The sequence below is a fragment of the Ovis canadensis genome, chromosome 6, assembly GCF_042477335.2.
Source record: "Ovis canadensis isolate MfBH-ARS-UI-01 breed Bighorn chromosome 6, ARS-UI_OviCan_v2, whole genome shotgun sequence".
NCBI lineage: Eukaryota > Metazoa > Chordata > Mammalia > Artiodactyla > Bovidae > Ovis > Ovis canadensis.
In genome coordinates this window covers 50,322,584-50,344,859 of record NC_091250.1, presented here as the reverse complement: position 1 = coordinate 50,344,859, position 22,276 = coordinate 50,322,584, and the positions used below count along the sequence as shown (strand labels likewise).

The 22,276-nt window shown below is 37.0% G+C and overlaps 1 protein-coding gene across 4 annotated transcripts in view; it reads left to right on the top strand.

The window, feature by feature from the left end:
* Nucleotides 1–22,276, top strand: part of CCSER1 (coiled-coil serine rich protein 1) — a 1,477,979-nt gene that overhangs the window by 512,805 nt on the left and 942,898 nt on the right. For all 4 annotated transcript variants that reach the window (XM_069593698.1, XM_069593699.1, XM_069593700.1 and 1 more), the window contains exon 6: nucleotides 13,948–14,155. In XM_069593698.1, coding sequence (XP_069449799.1) covers nucleotides 13,948–14,155 — 208 coding nt within the window. The remainder of the gene's footprint in view (nucleotides 1–13,947; nucleotides 14,156–22,276) is intronic.

Here is a 22,276-nt window from a genome sequence, read left to right as displayed (position 1 = left end):
ATTTTAAAATCTTTAATTCTTACATGCGTTCCCAAACATGAACCCCCCCTCCCACCTCCCTCCCCATAACATCTCTCTGGGTCATCCCCATGCACCAGCCCCAAGCATGCTGTATCCTGCGTCAGACATAGACTGGCAGAATTTGAGCATATGTGGATTTTGATATTCACCCTCAGTCCTTGAACAACTCTCCTGCAGGTACTAAGGGAAAGTGGTACTTGATATCTATATTCATACTCCAAACTTTGTTTTTGTGTTAGTTGCTAAGTTGTGTCTGACTCTTTTGCGACCCCTTGTATTGTAGCCCACCAGGCTCTTCTGTCCATGGGATTTCCCAGGCAAGAATACTGGAATGAAGTTGCCATTTCCTTCTTCAGGGGATCTTTCTGACCCAGGGATCAAACCCAAGTCTCCTGCATTGGCAGGCAGAGACTTTACCACTGAGCCACCAGGGAAGCCCATATTCAAACTTGTTTCTATTATTATTATTATTTCTGTCATCACTGTTGTTTTAATTCTACTTGATATTTTTCTCTTCTTTCTCTATCTACCCTTAATGTACTGACCACTTTGAATAGTTTTGCCTAAGTAAGGCTCCGCTCCAGAGATAAATATGAAGAGTGCTCCTTTGGAAATTTAATATGTAAACCTGTCATTTAGTATTAATAAAGTAGACTTCTTAGCACACAAGTTTAGTGTATGTGAAACTGTCATATGTTAATTTGTTCAACAGTGACTTGGCAATATAAAGTTCACCAAGGGAGAGTCTCACCTTATTTGGTGTTCTTTCGCCTTCTTTTGAACCAAAAGCAAGAGAATTTAGTGCAACCTGAGGTAACTTCAAGGATTGGAGAGGAGATCCTGGGAGAGAAGGTGCGCTAATACAGACTAAAGAATACATATAAATTAGCCACATTATATCAAAACTCACATACATTTTGGGGAGGAGGAGAATTATGGGGAAAATCATAGCCAGTGAGTGTGGTAAGATATATCCAAGCTATTCTGCTATTGCACTACATGTTTTGTGTGTCTTGCAAAGGCTAGCAGGACATCAATATGACACAGTGGGCTGCCGATACACCCCTGGAATTCATTTATTTAAAATAAGTCAGGTGATTTTCATGTACGTGTGAGTTTGTCAGGATATTTGGAAATCTTTGATTTTGTGTTATATGAAAAATCTTATTTTTCTAGTTGAAATTGAGTAAACTATCACAATGCCTTTTGTTACCTCGAGAATGGAATCTGGGGAATTGCTTGATAAGCTTGATGTAGGTTTTACTAATCTTTCTTAAACTGATAAAGTTTTGTGTCTCTAAACTCAAAGTCAAAATCTCCAACTGTTTTAGCTTTGAAAAGTGTTGGACTTTTGCAGTTTCCTTTTTCTATTATCCTTTTTTAATTTCCTCTTTTATTATCCAGTAATATTAGGTATTGCCTTAATGTCAAGTTACAGCACAATAATTGATTTTCTGTTTGGAAAAACTATTTCCTAGGTTATGCTTTCATAGCTAACACTTATTACACTTAGATTTCTGATCCTGAATATTTTGAAAGGTAATGGGAATAAAAAATTATTTTAAAACTATGTGGGTTGTATAACTTTTAGCATATTTTCAGTGTTATATATTACATTACGGTTTTTATTTTAGTAGACCCTTGGTGCTATATATGTAAAAAAAAGTGCATTTTATAAATGCAAACTGAAGAAATTCTAGTTTTGTTTTTAAAGAAGTTTCTGATGTACTGCAAAATTATCGTAAGCAAGTATACAGTTACATATTTTTTATAAATTTTCTTGTATATCTACAAACCCATTATATGTTCTCTTTGAGTGGTCATAAAAGAATATTGCATACATGTTCTTAATATGATAACATTAAGTTTTAAATATACTATATGATAATGAAATAGGATACATTTATGGTGGTAGTTTGGTTCTGAAAGATTAATCAAATTCTCTACATGATGTGGATCTGAAGCAAGACCTTGGTGCTTTTGCAACTTATCCTGATATTCAAGGGAAAAGGGAAGGCAGAAAGTAGCATTGGGAAAAATTTATTTTCAAAAGTAGCATTGGGAAAAATTTATTTTCAAAACCACAATTTACATCTCTAAAAATGATGCTTCTCATCTTATTAATTCTGTTATCCTATAAATATAAAACTCTTATTGTTGAAAATAAATCAATTTTAAAAAAGAGTTTCATAGTAAGGCAGGTCATTAGAGTTTGAGTTTATGACTTTAAAAATGATTATTTTTTTAAAGCAAATGTAAAATAATAAATTACTCTGTGTACTTTTTCACTAAAAGATACTTCAAATTAATAATAATATATAAAGTATACCTAATGTTTGTGTGTGGTTAGTTGCTCAGTCCAGGCTCCTCTGCCCATGGAATTCTCCAGGCAAGAATACTGGAGTGGGTTGCCATGCCCTCCTTCAGGGGATCTTCTCAACTCAGAGATTGAACCCGAGTCTCCCTCATTGTAGGCAGTTTCTTTCCCTACTGAGTCACAAGGGAAGCCCAAGAATACTGGAGTAACAAGTCTATCCCTTCTCCAAGAGATCTTCTGGACTCCGGAATCAAACCAGGATTTCCTACATTGCAGGTGGAGCAGCTTTACCAGCAGAGCTACCAGGGAAGCCCATAGATAACTACAAAATATGTATCATAGATAACTATAAAGTATGCCTTTTGTCTAAAATAATATTTATAGAATACTGTCACCAATCAAGACATTAACCAGACTAAAATAATATAGCAAAACTACCATTTTAAAATGATTTTCATCTTTATAAATGAATTTGAAATAATTTAGTAACAATATACTGCAGTGGAATTAACAATTTGAAAAAGTTCTTTGATATCATATTAAGATAATTATTACTCAGAGATCAGATTTTATTTGACTTTAATTTGTTTTTCTTCTATAGTTCAACAGTTTCCAAATAAAATCACTTTCATGGAGTGGTGGATGAGAAGCTGGTAAATTTTTCCTGACCCTCAGTATTGAGAAATATAAAATAAGGAAAATGTTGAATACTGGAGTTAATAAATATATCAGAGAATTGATGCCGACTCAATTGGAAAAGACTCTGATGCTAGGAAAAATTGAAGGCAAAAGGAGAAGAGGGTGGCAGAGCATGAGATGTTTGGATAGCATCACCAACTCAATGGACATGAGCTGGAACAATCTCTGGGAGATAGGGAAAGACAAGGAAGCCTAATGTGCTGCAGTCCATGTGGTCACAAATTATCAGATACAACTTAGCTACTAAACAACGAGGATATGATGAATTACCTAGAAGACTAGACAAAAAGAATTTATATTAAAATCAGTTAGAGGAAGATCAACCCGTTTATGAGATTTTCTAAGTTGAGAATCACTTTTTACAGGATCAGGGGACAATAAATAAAAATTTGATCTTTATCTGTATAAAGTGTTTTTGACAATTCTGTGCCATTAACTTTTTGACAGCTTGAGTGCTCTGGGAAAAGAAGTCAATTACACTATTAATTCAATCATAGCATAATTAAAATGTACAGTATCTACAATTAAATGAATACTTGTAAAGTAAAAAATATATGTGCACAAGCAGATTTTGGTATATATGTATGCATGTACATGGGATTTTAGAAAATTTTTACATATTCATTTATTTTTATTTTTGACTGTACTGGGTCTTTGTTGCTGCATGGTGCTACTCTCTAGTTGCAGTATGCCGGTTTCTCGTTGCAGTGACTTCTCTTGTTGTAGAGCATGACTTCTAGGGTGCATGGACTTAGTTGCCTGGAAGCACGTGGAATCTTCCTGAACCACGGATCAAACCTGTATCCCATGCATGATTCTTCATCATCAGACCACCAGGGAAGTCCTGCACGTGGGATTTTTTTAAACACTAATTTGGGTCACTCTTTGCTGAACCTCATTGCACTTTACTCTACATTCATTAATTCTTATTCTTTTTCTTACTGAAATGATCTTTAAACCAGATCTTAAATGACAAATGAAAATAAAAGTAGAGAATGGGAGGGAGAAATGTGAATGATGTTAATGGCAGGGAGAAAAGTTACTGAACAAGTGCAATCAACTCAGTCATTTCTTTTTAGGATTAAAATACTTTAAAAGTTTGTATGAACAGATTTGTACTCATAAGATACATACTTTCTTGAAAATTTTGGAGAAGGAAATTCTAACTGTTCAGAGGAGTAGGGTTCCTTACTATTTAATCTTATTCTGTTAAATTGTAAGCTAATATTTCAGTATTCCATCTTCAGTGAAAATAACTGAATAGATAAATACAAGAATATTTTAAATTTGAACCATATTAAAAGATGATGCAATATGAAGAAAAGAGCATTGGACCAGAAGTCAGGAGACCGAAATTCTACACCTTCTAACTGTGTGACACTTACAAAATTAATCTAGGTTTGAGCTCCCTATATATTAAATAAGAATTTAAATAGATCTATAATGCTTTTTTAGCACTAAATTTGATTATTCTTTTGATTTGAGTATTGGATACAATTGTGCAAGGTTTTGTGGATATATTATTAAACAAGGAAAATAAGCACTGTTCCTAACACTAGCCTCAAATATAGCCATTAAACAAATATTTGCTCAATGAATTATATTATCCTATTCAGAGTACATCATGAGAAACGCTGGGATGGAAGAAGCACAAGCTGGAATCAAGATTGCTGGGAGAAATATCAATACTCTCAGATATGCAGATGACACCACCCTTATGGCAGAAAGTGAAGAGGAACTAAAAAGCCTCTTGATGAAAGTGAAAAAGGAGAGTGAAAAAGTTGTCTTAAAGCTCAACATTCAGAGAATGAAGATCATGGCATCTGGTCCCATCACTTCATGGGAAATAGATGGGGAAACAGTGGAAATAGTGTCAGACTTTATTTTTGGGGGCTCCAAAGTCACTGCAGATAGTGATTGCAGCCATGAAATTAAAAGATGCTTTCTCCTTGGGAGGAAAGTAATGGCCAACCTAGATAGCATATTAAAAAGCAGAGATATTACTTTGCCGACAAAGGTCCATCTAGTCAAGGCTATGGTTTTTCCTGTGGTCATGTATGGATGTGAGAGTTGGACTGTGAAGAAAGCTGGGCACCAAAGAATTGATGCTTTTGAAGTGTGGTGTTGGAGAAGACTCTTGAGTCCCTTGGACTGCGAGGAGATCCAACCAGTCCATCCTAAAGGAGACCAGTCCTGGGTGTTCATTGGAAGGACTGATGCTGAAGCTGAAACTCCAATACTTTGGCCACCTCATGCGAAGAGTTGACTCATTGGAAAAGACTCTGATGCTGGGAGGGATTGGGGGCAGGAAGAGAAGGGCACAACAGAGGATGAGATGGCTGGATGGCATCACTGACTCAATGCACATGAGTTTGGGTGAACTCCAGGAGTTGGTGATGGACAGGGAGGCCTGGCATGCTGTGATTCATGGGGTCACAAAGATTTGGACATGACTGAGTGACTGAACTGAACTGAACTATAATTTCTAGGTTTATGTTCTTATTGACATATTTTCTTTAGTAGTAATAATAGTTAGAATTTTTTCAGCTTCAAGAGAAAAACCTAATTCAAAGTTCATTAAACAGTCAAAAAAGGTTATTTTGCCAAACAAGAAATCGATAGATAGTCTCCAGTGTTGATTAATTCAGAGAAATACTGATAATATATGGAGGTGGATTTACTCATTTTTTTTTGTTCTTTGATTTTCCCACAGCCAAGTTTCTTCCTATTTGCAGGGTACACCTATAGTTTCTAGCAATACATCAAGTCAAAACAACGGTGGTCTCCTTCCCATTTCTCTTCTAACCAGAGAGGAAACATTTCCTTGAAGACTTCCACCAGACTCCTATCATTTCTTGGAGCTATAGGAAAGCCAGCATTTGAACAAATTAGAGTGTTTTAGGGGGCTTCCCTGGTGGCTCAGATGGTAAAGAACCCACTTGCAGCACAGGAGACTCAGTTTTGATCCCTGGGTCGGGAAGATCCCCTGGAGAAAGAAATGGCAACCCACTCCAGTATTCTTGCCTGGAGAATCCCATGGACAGAAGAGCCCTAGCAGGCTACAGTGCATGGGGTCACAAAAAGTCAGACATGACTGAAGTGGCTTAGCCTACAGGGATTTTTTTTGTTTTTATGTTTGCGTTTGTTTTAAAGAGGCAAGAAGGAGGTATGAATGAATATGAGGCAGACAGCCAACAATGTCTGTTAAAACAATGTCAATCAAAAATGATAATTTTTCATTTTTCTGATAAGACTAAGCATTATGTCCACTCTTTCTTTTAAGACTTTGAACATATTTATCATAGCTCCTTAAAATCCTTGTTTGCTAATTCTAATGTATGGGTCATGTGTGTGTATTCAGTCGCATCCGACTCTGCAATCCCATTGACAGTAACCTACCATGCTCCTCTGTCCATGGAATTTTCCAAGGAAGAATACTGGAGCGGGTTTCCATTTAATACTCCAGGGGATCTTCCTGACCCAGGGATCAAACCTATGTCTCCTGAATCTCCTGCATTAGAAGGCGGATATACCACTGTGCCACCTGTTAAGCCCAATATATGGGTCATCTCAGAGGATCAACAGACTTTTTTTCTACTTCTTTGTGTGTCTATTCATTTTAATATTTGTCATACATTGTGAATGGTATAGTTTTGAGAATATGCATTTTATTGTCTTCCTTTAGAGAAAGAGGGCTTCCCTGGTGGCTCAGAGGTTAAAGTGTCTGCCTGCAATGTGGGAGACCTGGGTTCGATCCCTGGGTCGGGAAGATCCCCTGGAGAAGGAAATGGCGACCCACTCCAGTATTCTTGCCTGGAGAATCCCATGGACAGAGGAGCCTGGAGAGCTATAGTCCACGGGGTCGCAAAGAGTCGGACACGACTGAGCGACTTCACTTTCACTTTAGAGAAAGAAGTGTGTTCTACCAGACAGTTAATTTATAAGTAGAACAGATTGATTTTTTGAGTTTTTTTTTTTTTTTAAGTTTGGAACTCTCCCAGCTCTGTGAATATTCTATGTCATTGGCAAATGCTCTCCTGTGTCTCCATAGGCATAAAAACTGCAACTTCTGTTTTTACAGATTGCATTCAAGTTCAACACCCTGAAATCATCACAGTGGCAACTTGTATAATTTTTCTGTTTGGCACTTGGACATTTTTCTCTTTCCCTCCTGCACTATATGTTTAAAAATAAATGTGGTTATACTTTATCCAGTATTTCTCTGTATTCAGAACAGGAGGTAGAGTATAGGACAGTTTAGTCCAATGTATTCCCAGAGGTCCTCTCAAATTAATTTTATTAACTACATCTGTGATAAGTGCAACAAAGAAAGGCATATCATAGAAAAGAGGAACCTGTGTGTCTTTGCAGTAGAGGGACGCAGGTACAAAATACAAAGTTTTCCCTGAAGAAGTTATATATTTTAAGGCGAGATATGAAGGTTGGTAAGCAACACTTTATCATACATATGCAGTTTCTGAGGCAGGATAGAGCTTGGCACATTTCAGGGCAAAAGCTTTATTATTTAAAACTTACAGACTGAGAAAAGCCCATACATCTCAATTTGACTTTATCTAAATGTTGCTTAATTTTCAGTCATTAAGACTTGGTTGCCCTTTAGAAGGAACAAGACAAGTAAAAATATTACTGAGCAAATCTACCAAAGATTCATGAATTTGACGTAGACAGGGTGATGTGTGTATGGATGTGCTCAGTGGAGATTACACTGTCTTTGTTTTCTGTTTGCAGTACTTAGGGTGATTAATGAATCACTGTATCAGGCCTCAGTGTCTTACCCTTTTGTGTGTGTGTGTGTGAAGATAGGGACCATCTTTTTTTATATAGAACACATTTCTTCAGTTTTCTGAAACAATAATAATTCAGAGTATTGGCAGACAGAGAGCTACATATGCCAAAGTGCATGAATTGCATTATCTCATGAGCCTTACTAATGCAGGAGTAGGAGAGCCCCTGAACCTTGCTCTACCCTCCTGGTCTTATTATGGATTGTCTGTACTAGAGGAAACTATGACTTCATATTAGAGACTTTTCTCCTTTTCTTATCAGTTATAGGGGTGGATTCTTTTGAGGTGAATATTCCCAGAAACATATCGGTATTTTTGGCACAATCATGGTCTGTTGTTAAAAACCTTGGTTTTCAAAATATTTAATTATTGTAAACCCCAGGCACCGATCAATCAGAAATCCAGTGACTGTGGATGGCTCTGTTGGCCTGTGCAGCTGAGTAGCAGCCCTGCTTAACAGTCTATTTCACTAACTGCCTCAACCTAATGAAGGATGTTTTGATACTGTGGTATTACAGCTCACTATTATTCATGTTGAAACAAAGCATTTCAAAATAGATTGATGTGCTTTTCATATGGGGAGGAATATTAGTTGTTTTTTTTTTTGGTATCAATTACTAAGCAGTTAATAATCATGGTGAACCTCTTGAGGTCAGTGACAGAATCCTTTTAATCTCTGAGTTATCAATCACCCGTGCTCTGCTAGACACAATGTGGATGTTTTCCATAATTGTCAAATGATGCCACCGTTCTCCCTCTTGTTGGAATTCAGGAAAGATCCAAACTTTTCAAGTGAAAAACAAATGGCTACTTTTCTAAGTACACTTCTGCATGTAGCCCATTCTTAACTATCTGAAATGGCAGTGATCCGTAGATATATAAAGATTAAACTGTAATCCTCAGATCCTCAGTAATTTCCTGAAATTAAACACATAGAACTTTACACTGGTGTGGTTTCTGAAAACTTTGGTTTCAGAAGCTTTAGTTTCTGAATGGGTGGTTTCAATCTTTATTGATGTTTACAACATGATTGAACACAGAGGTTCGAAGAAACAGCAATCTAATTAAAAGGAATTATATAACACTGTTATTTTAATTACTATATTTTAAGAGTGCTGGGGAATTTGGCACCATGGGTGATGGTCCTGCAATACATAACAATTCACCTTCCAGAAAATTTTCTATGTACAAATGAGAGTTATATGCACAAATGATTACAAAGAGTTATGTTTTATTAACTTTATTATTGCATTCATTTATTCAAATTCAATAATATAGTTATTTACTGAGTCAGCCTAATATGAGTCATACACCAGATGAGTTCACAACTTAAAGCCTGATAAATCTTTGAAAATTCTGTGATAAATAAAATAGTATTATACACACTGTGAATTCTCATTTCTGTATTTTATTTTATTCTTATTGATCTAAGACACTAAAATAAAATTTTAAAAAAGTTAAGAATGATTGTATATCTTACTCCAAGTTGCATGTAATTAAAATGAATCAGTCATATCAAGTAAACTTTATTTTAAAAGTGAAAATTTAAGAGATTCTTTGTAGTTACAGGTTGCTTTTTTTTTCAGTTTTATTTTTGTTCATTTACTTGTTTGTTTTTCACATGAGATGTGGATTCTTGTAGTAACTTAGAGCTCGAGTGCACTGCCTGCATCCAAATCTCAGCTCTGCCCATTGTTTGCTGAGTTGCTATCAGCATGTACCTTAATATGAGTCTCACTGAGACTCAAATCCCTCACTGTCAGGTAAGAATTATAATACCTAAAAGAGTTTTGAGTACTAAATGGTTTAGCATATATGAAGTCCTTACAGGGCTACCTGAGGTACATTAATTCTGTATATATGTGTGTGTGTGTGTGTGTGTGTGTGTGTGCACGCACACACACACACACAGACATCACTAGATGGTCAACACCGAAATCAAGATTGATTATGTTCTTTGCAGCCAAACATGGAGAAGCTCTATACAGTCAACAAAAACAAGACTGGGAGCTGACTGTGTTCAGATCATGAACTCCTTATTGCCTAATTCAGACTAAATCGAAGAAAGTAGGGAGAACCACTAGATCATTCAGGTATGATTTAAATCAAATCCCTTATGGTTATACAGTGGAAGTGAGAAACAGATTTAAGGGACTTGATCTGATAGAGTGCCTGATGAACTATGGATGGAGGTTCATGACATTGTACAGGAGACAGGGATCAAGACCATCCCCATGGAAAAGAAATGCAAAAAAGCAAAATGGCTGTCTGAGGAGGCCTTACAAATAGCTGTGAAAAGAAGAGACGTGAAAAGCAAAGGAGAAAAGGAAAGATATTCCCATTTGAATGCAGTGTTCCAAAGACTAGTAAGGAGAGATAAGAAAGCCTTCCTCAGCAATCAATGCAAAGAAATAGAGGAAAACAACAGAATGGGAAAGACTAGAGAGATCTTCAAGAAAATTAGATACCAAGGGAACATTTCAAGCAAAGATGGGCTCTATAAAGGTCAGAAATGGTATGGTCCTAACAGAAGCAGAAGATATTAAGAAGAGGTGGCAAGAATACACAGAAGAACTGTACAAAAAAGATCTTCACGACCAAGATAATCACGACGGTATGATCACTCACCTAGAGCCAGACATCCTGGAATGTGAAGTCGAGTGGGCCTTAGAAAGCATTGCTACGAACAAAACTAGTGGAGGCGATGGAATTCCAGTGGAGCTATTTCAAATCCTGAAAGATGATGCTGTGAAAGTGCTGTGCTCAGTATGCCAGCAAATTTAGAAAACTCAACAATGGCCACAGGACTGGAAAAGGTCAGTTTTCATTCCAATCCCAAAGAAAGGCAATGCCAAAGAATGCTCAAACTACCGCACAATTGCACTCATTTCACATGCTAGTAAAGTAATGCTCAAAATTCTCCAAGCCAGGCTTCAGTAGTACATGAACCATGAACTTCCAGATGTTCAAGCTGGTTTTAGAAAAGGCAGAAGAACCAGAGATCAAATTGCCAACATCCACTGGATCATCGAAAAAGCAAGAGAGTTCAGAAAAACATCTATTTCTGCTTTCTTGACTATGCCAAAGCCTTTGACTGTGTGCATCACAATAAACTGTGGAAAATTCTGAAAGAGATGGGAATACCAGACCACCTGACCTGCCTCTTGAAAAAACTATATGCAGGTCAGGAAGCAAAACTTAGAACTGGACATGGAACAACAGACTGGTTCCAAATAGAAAAGGAGTATGTCAAGGCTGTATATTGTCACCCTGCTTATTTAACTTATATGAAAAGTACATCATGAGAAACCCTGGGGTGGAAGAAGCACAAGCTGGAATCAAGATTGCTGGGAGAAATATCAATAACCTGAGATATGCAGATGACACCACCCTTAAGGCAAAAAGTGAAGAGGAACTCAAAAGCCTCTTGATGAAAGTGAAAGAGGAGAGGGAAATAGTTGGCTTAAAGCTCAACATTCAGAAAACTAAGATCATGGCATCTGGTCCCATCACTTCATGGCAGATAGATAGGGAAATAGTGGAAACAGTGTCTTTATTTTTTCGGGCTCCAAAATCACTGCAGATGGTGATTGCCACCATGAAATTAAAAGACACTTATTCCTTGGAAGGAAAGTTATGACCAACCTAGAGAGCATATTAAAAAGGGGAGATATTACTTTGCTGACAAAGGTCTGCCTAATCAAGGCTATGGTTTTTCCAATGGCATGTATGGATGTGAGAGTTGGACTGTGAAGAAAGCTGGGTGCTGAAAAATTGATGCTTTTGAACTGTGGTATTGAAGAAGACTCTTGAGAGTCCCTTGGACTGCAAGGAGATTCAACCAGTCCATCCTAAAGGAGATAATTCCTGGGTGTTCTTTGGAGGGAGTGATGCTAAAGCTGAAACTCCAATACTTTGGCCACCTCATGTGAAGAGTTCACTCACTGGAAAAGACCCTGATGCCGGGAGAGATTGGGGGCAGGAGGAGAAGGGGACAACAGAGGATGAGATGGCTGGATGGCATCACCAACTGATGCACATGAGTTTGAGTGAACTCTGGGAGTTGATGATGGACAGGAAGGCCTGGTGTGCTGTGAATCATGGGGTCGCAATGTCTTATACAACTGAGCAACTGAACTGACTGACACACACATATATTAGGACTTTCCTGGTGGCTAGTAAGAAAAGTCTTATATATACATTATGTGAGTAGTAGGAAAACAGTCTTATCCTGCTTATGTACTTTGGTTGATTCACCTCAGGTCAACTTTTTTTGGGTGCAATCTGCAGTACTGTGGGATCTTAGTTTTCCCAGATCAGGGATCAAACTCATGCCCCATGTATTGGAAGCTGGGAGTCTTAACCACTGAACTGCCAGGGAAGTCTCTCAGGCTATTTAAATTTGAGAAATTCTCTAGGCCTATTTACTCACATGAAAAATGAACATACTATGTTTAACTCTTGGTCTTGTTTAGCATTTGAATAAATTAACACACATGAAATGGTTTGCACAGTACTTGGCCTACAGTCAATCCTTAAAAAATGTTAGCTATGACTACTTATTTATTATTTCATTATAAACATAAAGAGGGGGTAGTAATTAATATCTTACCATTTGAAATGACAATTGTGATTAATGAATATACCTGTGAAGACAAGTAAACAATTGTGTGATCCAAAAATGTGTTTTCTTTACTGATTGTGCAACATTTTATAAATTGAATAATCACATTTGGATAAAATTAACCAAGGAAATTCTGTTTTATTTGCACCTTTATGTGATCTTAGTGGCAAGCTCCAAGGCAACTCTGTTTTTTCAATTTAGGTTGCCAAGTGACCTTGTCATTTACTTCAGAGAATAATATACATAAAAGCTTTTGAAACTGAGAAAAAGTCCTAAAGTATTGTTTCATAAATTTCCTGAGCTATGAGTTTAATTATCATTATTGTGTAGGTCCTTGGTTCTAATGAATGGAAATAAATTTAGACAAACCCATTAAAAATGACCATTTTCATAAACTCCTCCTTTCATATATTTTTATATCTGCCTCTTAAACACCTGTGGAAACTGTAAATCTTAATATCTTTTCTTTATACACACCTTTAATTAAAGTGTGTGAAAGTATTTTTGAAATGCATAATTTTAAAGTAACTGTTGATTAGCAAGTAGAGCAAAATAAATAGTTTTCCACATATTACTGTACTAAATATTTAATGATTATTTGATAAGCATGCTCATTATATATGGAGTTATACACCTTACATTTACTTCACTATTTTCACATAAAATCTTATGCATACTGCTGCTGCTACTGCTGCTACTGCTGCTAAGTCGCTTCAGTCGTGTCTGACTCTGTGTGACCCCATAGACGGCAGCCCACCAGGCTCCCCCATCCCTGGGAATCTCCAGGCAAGAACACTGGAGTGGGTTGCTATTTCCTTCTCCAACGCATGAAAGTGAAAATTCAAAGTGAAGTCGCTCAGTCATGTCCGACTCTTAGCAACCCATGGACTGCAGCCTACCAGGCTCCTCCATCCATGGGATTTTCCAGGCAAGAGTACTGGAGTGGGGTGCCATACACCTTACATTTACTTCACTATTCTCACATAAAATCTTATGCATACTTGTCTTTCTTAATCCACAAAATGGCTTAATACACAATTGATTGATTTAGTAATTTAAAATAATAATTACCAAAGGTAATTTATCCCAATATTGCTATCTTAATCTTTTCTTGCCAGATAATTTTTAAACATTATTTTCAGAAAAACACTACATTAAATTTCACTTTCAGTGATTTCTTTTGGCTTTCAAAATTTTGAAAGGGTTAAATAAGTGTAAACATTTTGTTATTGTTGGAGAAAAAAAAACACATTCTGAGACAGTGATTCTCATCGAATCTTACTACTGCTACATATAAAACTGAACCATTTAATAATTTGGACAAAAGGTTTCAAAATTTTCAGACTAATATGAGGAAATAATGAGAGTCACAAGGAATTTTTTCCAGCTCACTCCTAACATTGATCAGTGGCTTGGTAAATACTGCTCTGAATATGCTACATAGTAATTTTTGTTCTTTTTTTTTTTTTTTCCCCTGTTAGGAACCTTTCCCTGAAATTAGCAAAAGACATTGATCAGGAAGCCAGATATTCCCATATCAGGGGAGTGCCTAGCAGTCCATCTGCAGATTGGCCCCTGCCAAGTGTGGAAGAAAATGGAGGCATAGATTCTCTGCCATTCAGACTGATGTTACAGGACTGCACGGCCGTCAAGACATTATTATTAAAGATGAAGAGAGTTCTTCAAGAGGTAATGATCTGCTGTAAGATTGATATTTTTACTGCTGGTAGATAGTGAAGTCTGTAGACCTGGTTATTCTCTCTTCTATCAATAATTAACTGCATAACGCAGGGCAGGGGTCAACTGTTCTCTTGGAACTTAGCCTTTCTCATATGTCAAATGAAGTGTTTGTAGTTCTGTTTTATAAGGTACTCTTCAACTCAAAGATTCTAAGATTCTGCAGAGAAACTGAAAAGAGAATAAACTGATACCTAGTCTTGGGAAGGTTGGATAAAGAAAAATGGGCATCAGCTATCGTTATGTTTGCTGCTGCTAAGTTGCTTCAGTCGTGTCCGACTATGAACGACCCCATAGACGGCAGCCCACCAGGCTCCCCGGTCCCTGGGATTCTCCAGGCAAGAATGCTGGAGTGGGTTGCCATTTCCTTCTCCAGTGCATGGAAGTGAAAAGTGAAAGTGAAGTCGCTCAGTTGTGTCTGACTCTTTGTGACCCCATGGACTGCAGCCTACCAGGCTCCTCCATCCATGGGATTTTCCAGGCAAGAGTACTGGAGTGGGGTGCCATTGCCTTCTCCGATCGTTATGTTTATATATTATTAAAAGCCGTTTAGAGACCTTTCAACAGGATTTCACTCTGATGATATAGAGATGTTGTATGATACCATAAAACTAGTTTATTTAGGCATTTTTTTTCAAATAACAATTAATCTAATCAATCTTAATGTTTGACTGATTTTGCCCTTTGAATACAGCTGCCCTCTTGCAGCCTATGCTCAATTAGATAATGAACTAGTTAGTAAAATACTCGGGGAAGTCTTTGATCTTTATATCCAAGAATCAACCACTATTTAGGATTCAACTATGTTATGGTTTTATTTTTATAATTAAAAGTTATTTTCTTTAGAAGATTTCTATAAAAATGTATACAATATTATTTCAAAGATGTGAAATGAAAGGACCAAAATTTTAATAACTTTCCTCTAGAATTCAGAACAACAGGCTGAGATTTCTGACTCCCAGTGTGACTTTTTTTTATATCTCATTATTATTTAATTTCTTTCCCATTATTTTTAAAACATATTAATAAATACTGTGAAAACAGAGAAATGTAACTGTTTAGTATGGCTGGTATTGTGGCTCCTTACAATGATGACCAGGTTGTACTCCCTTTTCTAACAATGACAATAATAATAACACTAGCAGCTACCACTAGAGGCCAGAATTGAATCAAGGAAACAAAGGAACTTAAGAGAAATGATTGTTACAGACTACGGGAGACATCCCGTCATGTACTTATGTTAGCTATTAAAGTAAATACTGGAAGAAATCTCTGCATTCCGTACCAACTTATACTACCAGGGTAGTCTTTGTGTCTGGAATCTATGCAGTTGTGTTTAGAAGTGATGTGTTAAGCAGTTAAGCACAGACATTAAAAAGGTTAAATTATATATATTTATAATTAAAAAAAAAGTATTTTTAAAAGGTAATTAGTACTCAAAGCTCTACATTTCCAACTAACTTTACTATATTTTCCGTTGAATTACACTTGTGAGCTTATTTACGTATTTACGTCTATTGAATCTTTATGTGGAAATAGTATATAATAGTGCTGTACGTATTTCCCAATGGTAGATTTATTTAAGTCACTTTGGTAGCTTGAAATCAGCCATAAGGGAGTGTTATGCTACAGAAATTGGCATACACTACAAGGTAGGGATTTTTAATTTGTGTGTGTGTGTGTGTGTTCAGTTGTTCGGTCATTTCCAATTCTTTGCGAACCCATAGACTCCTCTTTTCATGGAATTTTCCAGGCAAAAATACTATAGTGAGTTTGCATTTCCTTCTCCAAGGGATCTTTCCCACTCAGGGATTGAACTTGTGTCTCCTGCTTCTCCTGCATTGAAGGCAGAGGCTTTACCTCTGTGCCACCTGGGAGGCCCTAAATTTTGGTGAGCTGCTGTTAAATATTTACCAGCACAACACTATATGTATGACTAAACAGTTTCTATATTGACAGCGTGTTTTTTCTGCTCTACTCCAGGCTCCCTGACCATTTGCTCGACATATAGTCTGAACCTCTTTTTTTTTTTTAATTTTTATTTTTACTTTATTTTACTTTACAATATTGTATTGGTTTTGCCATACATTGACATGAATACACAGGTGTACATGCGATCCCAAATATGAACCCCCCTCCCACTTCCCTCCCCATAACATCTCTCTGGGTCATCCTCGTGCACCAGCCCCAAGCATCCTGTATCCTGCATCGGACATAGACTGGTGATTCATTTCTTACATGATAGTATACATGTTTCAGTGCCATTCTCCCAAATCATCCCACCCTCTCCCTCTCCCTCAGAGTCCAAAAGTCGGCTCTACACATCTGTGTCTCTTTTGCTGTCTCGCATACAGGGTCATCATTGCCATCTTTCTAAATTCCATATATATGTGTTAGTATACTGTATTGGTGTTTTTCTTTCTGGCTTACTTCACTCTGTATAATCGGCTCCAGTTTCATCTATCTCACTAGAACTGATTCAAATGTATTCCTTTTAATGGCTGAGTAATACTCCATTGTGTATATATACCACTGCTTTCTTATCCATTCATCTGCTGATGGGCATCTAGGTTGCTTCCATGTCCTGGCTATTATAAACAGTGCTGCAATGAACATTGGGGTACATATGTCTCTTTCAATTCTGGTTTCCTCGGTGTGTATGCTCAGCAGTCGGATTGCTGGGTCATAAGGTAGTTCTATTTGCAATTTTTTAAGGAATCTCCACACTGTTCTCCATAGTGGCTATACTAGTTTGCATTCCCACCAACAGTGTAGGAGGGTTCCCTTTTCTCCACACCCTCTCCAGCATTTATTGCTTGCTGACTTGGATCGCAGCCATTCTGACTGGTGTGAAGTGGTACCTCATTGTGGTTTTAATTTGCATTTCTCTAATAATGAGTGATGTTGAGCATCTTTTCATATGTTTGTTAGCCATCCATATGTCTTCTTTGGAGAAATGTCTATTTAGTTCTTTGGCCCATTTTTTGATTGGGTCGTTTATTTTTCTGGAATTGAGCTGCAGGAGTTGCTTGTATATTTTTGAGATTAGTTTTTTGTCAGTTGCTTCATTTGCTATTATTTTCTCCCATTCAGAAGGCTGTCTTTTCACCTTGCTTCTATTTTCCTTTGTTGTGCAGAAGCTTTTAATTTTAATTAGATTCCATTTGTTTATTTTTACTTTTATTTCCAGAATTCTGGGAGGTGGATCACAGAGGATCCTGCTGTGATTTATGTCGGAGTGTGTTTTGCCTATGTTCTCCTCTAGGAGTTTTATAGTTTCTGGTCTTACATTTAGATCTTTAATCCATTTTGAGTTTATTTTTGTGTGTGGTGTTAGAAAGTGATCTGCTTTCATTCTTTTACAAGTGGTTGACCAGTTTTCCCAGCACCACTTGTTAAAGAGATTGTCTTTACTCCATTGTATATTCTTGCCTCCTTTGTCAAAGATACGGTGTCCATATGTGTGTGGGTTTATCTCTAGGCTTTCTATTTTGTTCCATTGATCTATATTTCTGTCTCTGTGCCAGTACCATACTGTCTTGATGACTGTGGCTTTGTAGTAGAGCCTGAAGTCAGGCAAGTTGATTCCTCCAGTTCCATTCTTCTTTCTCAAGATTGCTTTGGCTATTTGAGGTTTTTTGTATTTCCATACAAATCTTGAAATTATTTGTTCTAGTTCTGTGAAAAATATGGCTGGTAGCCTAATAGGGATTGAGTTAAATTTGTAAATTGCTTTGGGTAGTATACTCATTTTCACTATATTGATTCTTCCGATCCATGAACATGGTATATTTCTTCATCTATTAGTGTCCTCTTTGATTTCTTTCATCTGTGTTTTATAGTTTTCTATATATAGGTCTTTAGTTTTTTTAGGTGGATATATTCCTAAGTATTTTATTCTTTTCGTTGCAATGGAGAATGGAATTGTTTCCTTAATTTCTTTTTCTACTTTCTCATTATTAGTGTATAGGAATGCAAGGGATTTCTGTGTGTTGATTTTATATCCTGCAACTTTACTATATTCATTGATTAGCTCTAGTAATTTTCTGGTGGAGTCTTTAGGGTTTTCCATGTAGAGGATCATGTCATCTACAAAGAGTGAGAGTTTTACTTCTTCTTTTCCAATTTGGATTCCTTTTATTTCTTTTTCTGCTCTGATTGCTGTGGCCAAAACTTCCAGAACTATGTTGAACAGTAGCGGTGAAAGTGGGCACCCTTGTCTTGTTCCTGACTTTAGGGGAAATGCTTTCAATTTTTCACCATTGAGGATAGTGTTTGCTGTGGGTTTGTCATATATAGCTTCTATTATGTTGAGGTATGTTCCTTCTATTCCTGCTTTCTGGAGAGTTTTTATCATAAATGGATGTTGAATTTTGTCAAAGGCCTTCTCTGCATCTATTGAGATAATCATATGGCTTTTATTTTCCAATTTGTTAATGTGGTGAATTACATTGATTGATTTGTAGATATTGAAGAATCCTTGCATCCCTGGGATAAAGCCCACTTGGTCATGGTGTATGATATTTCTAATGTGTTGTTGGATTCTGATTGCTAGAATTTTGTTGAGAATTTTTGCATCTATGTTCATCAGTGATATTGGCCTGTAGTTTTCTTTTTTTGTAGCATCTTTGTCAGATTTTGGTATTAGGGTGATGGTGGCCTCATAGAATGAGTTTGGAAGTTTACCTTCCTCTGCAATTTTCTGGAAGAGTTTGAGTAGGATAGGTGTTAGCTCTTCTCGAAATTTTTGGTAGAATTCAGCTGTGAAGCCGTCTGGACCTGGGCTTTTGTTTGCTGGAAGATTTCTGATTACAGTTTCAATTTCCGTGCTTGTGATGGGTCTGTTAAGATTTTCTATTTGTTCCTGGTTCAGTTTTGGAAAGTTGTACTTTTCTAAGAATTTGTCCATTTCTTCCACGTTGTCCATTTTATTGGCATATAATTGCTGATAGTAGTCTCTTATGATCCTTTGTATTTCTGTGTTGTCTGTTGTGATCTCTCCATTTTCATTTCTAATTTTATTGATCTGATTTTTCTCTCTTTGCTTCTTGATGAGCCTGGCTAATGGTTTGTCAATTTTATTTATCCTTTCAAAGAACCAGCTTTTGGCTTTGTTGATTTTTGCTATGGTCTCTTTTGTTTCTTTTGCATTTATTTCTGCCCTAATTTTTAAGATTTCGTTCCTTCTACTAACCCTGGGATTTTCCATTTCTTCCTTTTCTAGTTGCTTTAGGTGTAGAGTTAGGTTATTTATTTGACTTTTTTATTGTTTCTTGAGCTATGCCTGTATTACTATGAACTTTCCTCTTAGCACTGCTTTTACAGTGTCCCACAGGTTTTGGGTTGTTGTGTTTTCATTTTCATTAGTTTCTATGCATATTTTGATTTCTTTTTTGATTTCTTCTGTGATTTGTTGGTTATTCAGAATCGTGTTGTTCAGTCTCCATATGTTGGAATTTTTAATAGTTTTTTTCCTGTAATTGAGATCTAATCTTAATGCATTATGGTCAGAAAAGATGCTTGGAATGATTTCGATTTTTTTAAATTTATGAAGGTTAGATTTATGGCCCAAGATGTGATCTACCCTGGAGAAGGTTCCATGAGCACTTGAGAAAAAGGTGAAATTCATTGTTTTGGGGTGAAATGTCCTATAGATATCAATTAGATCTAACTGGTCTATTGTATCATTTAAAGTTTGCATTTCTTTGTTAATTTTCTGTTTAATTGATCTGTCCATAGGTGTGAGTGGAGTATTAAAGTCTCCCACTATTATTGTGTTATTGTTAATTTCCCCTTTCATACTTGTTAGCATTTGTCTTACATATTGTGGTGCTCCTATATTGGGTGCATATATATTTATAATTGTTATATCTTCTTCTTGGATTGATCCTTTGATCATTATGTAGTGTCCTTCTTTGTCTCTTTTCACAGCCTTTGTTTTAAAGTCTATTTTATTGGATATGAGTATTGCCACTCCTGCTTTCTTTTGGTCTCTATTTGCGTGGTATATCTTTTTCCAGCCCTTCACTTTCAGTCTGTATGTGTCCCTTGTTTTGAGGTGGGTCTCTTGTAAGCAGCATATAGAGGGGTCTTGTTTTTGTATCCATTCATTCAGTCTTTGCCTTTTGGTTGGGGCGTTCAACCCATTTACATTTAAGGTAATTATTGATAAGTATGATCCCGTTACCATTTACTTTATTGTTTTGGATTCGGGTTTATACACCCTATTCATGTTTCCTGTCTAGAGAATATCCTTTAGAATTTGTTGGAGAGCTGGTTTGGTGGTGCTGAATTCTCTCAGCTTTTGCTGTCTGTAAAGCTTTTGATTTCTCCTTCGTATTTGAATGAGATCCTTGCTGGGTACATTAATCTGGGCTGTAGGTTATTGTCTTTCATCACTTTAAGTATGTCTTGCCATTCCCTCCTGGGCTGAAGAGTTTCTATTGAAAGACCAGCTGTTATCCTTATGGGAATCCCCTTGTGTGTTATTTGTTGTTTCTCCCTTGCTGCTTTTAATATTTGTTCTTTGTGTTTGATCTTTGTTAATTTGATTAATATGTGTCTTGGGGTGTTTCACCTTGGGTTTATCTTCTTTGGAACTCTCTGTGTTTCTTGGACTTGGGTGATTATTTCCTTCCCCATTGTAGGGAAGTTTTCAACTATTATCTCCTCAAGGATTTTCTTATGGTCTTTCTTTTTGTCTTCTTCTTCTGGGACTCCTATAATTCAAATGTTGGAGCATTTCATATTGTCCTGGAGGTCTCTGAGATTGTCCTCATTTCTTTTAATTCGTTTTTCTTGTTTCCTCTCTGATTCATTTATTTCTACCATTCTGTCTTCTATTTCACTGATATTATCTTCTGCCTCCATTATTCTACTATTTGTTGCCTCCAGAGTGTTTCTGATCTCATTTATTGCATTATTCATTATATATTGACTCTTTTATTTCTTCTCGGTCCTTGTTAAACCTTTCTGGCATCTTGTCAATCCTTGTCTCCGGGCTATTTATCTTTGATTCCATTTTGATTTAAGATTTTGGATCATTTTCACTATCAATATTTGAAATTCTTTCTCAGGTAGATTCCCTACCTTTTCCTCTTTTGTTTGGTTTGGTGGGCATTTCTCCTGTTCCATTACCTGCTGAGTATTTCTCTGTCTCTTCATCTTGGTTATATTGCTGCGTTTGGGGTGGCTTTTCTATATTCTGGGAATTTGTGGAGTTCTCTTTATTACGGAGCTTCCTCACTGTGGGTGGGGTTGTATCAGTGGCTTGTCAAGGTTTCCTGGTTAGGGAGGCTTGTGTTGGAGTTCTGGTGGGTGGAGCTGGGTTTCTTCTCTCTGGAGTGCAATGGAGTCACCAGTAATGGGTTATGAGACATCAGTGGTTTTGGAGTAACTTTGAGCTGCCTGTATATTGAAGCTCAGGGGTGTGTTCCTGTGTTTCTGGAGAATTTGCGTGATATGTCTTGCTCTGGAACTTGTTGGCCCTTGGGTGGAGCTTGGTTTCAGTGTAGGTATGGAGGTATTTGATGAGCTCCTGTCACTTAATGTTCCCTGGATTCAGGAGTTCTCTGATGTTCTCAGGCTTTGGACTTAAGGCTCCTGCTTCTGGTTTTCAGTTTTATTTTTACAGTAGCCTCTAGACTTCTCCATCTATACAGCACTGATAATAAAACATCTAGGTTAAAGATGAAAATTTTCTCCACATTGAGGGACACCCAAAGAGGTTCACTGAGTTACATGGAGAAGAGAAGAGGGAGGGGGTAGTTAGAGGTGACTGGAATGAGATGAGGTGGGATCAAAAGAGGAGAGAGCAAGCTAGCCAGTTATCACTTCCTTATGTGCGCTCCACAGTCTGGACTGCTCAGAGGTATTCAGAGTTAGTTATACAGGGAAGAGAAGATGGAGGAAGTATACAGAGGTGGCCAGGAGGATAAAAGAGGGAACTGAAAAGTAGAGAGACAGATCCAGCCAGTAACCAGTTCCTTAGGTGTTCTCCACCGTCTGGAACACACAGAGATTCACAGAGTTGGATAGAGAAGAGAAGGGGGAGGGAAGAGACAGAGGCCACCT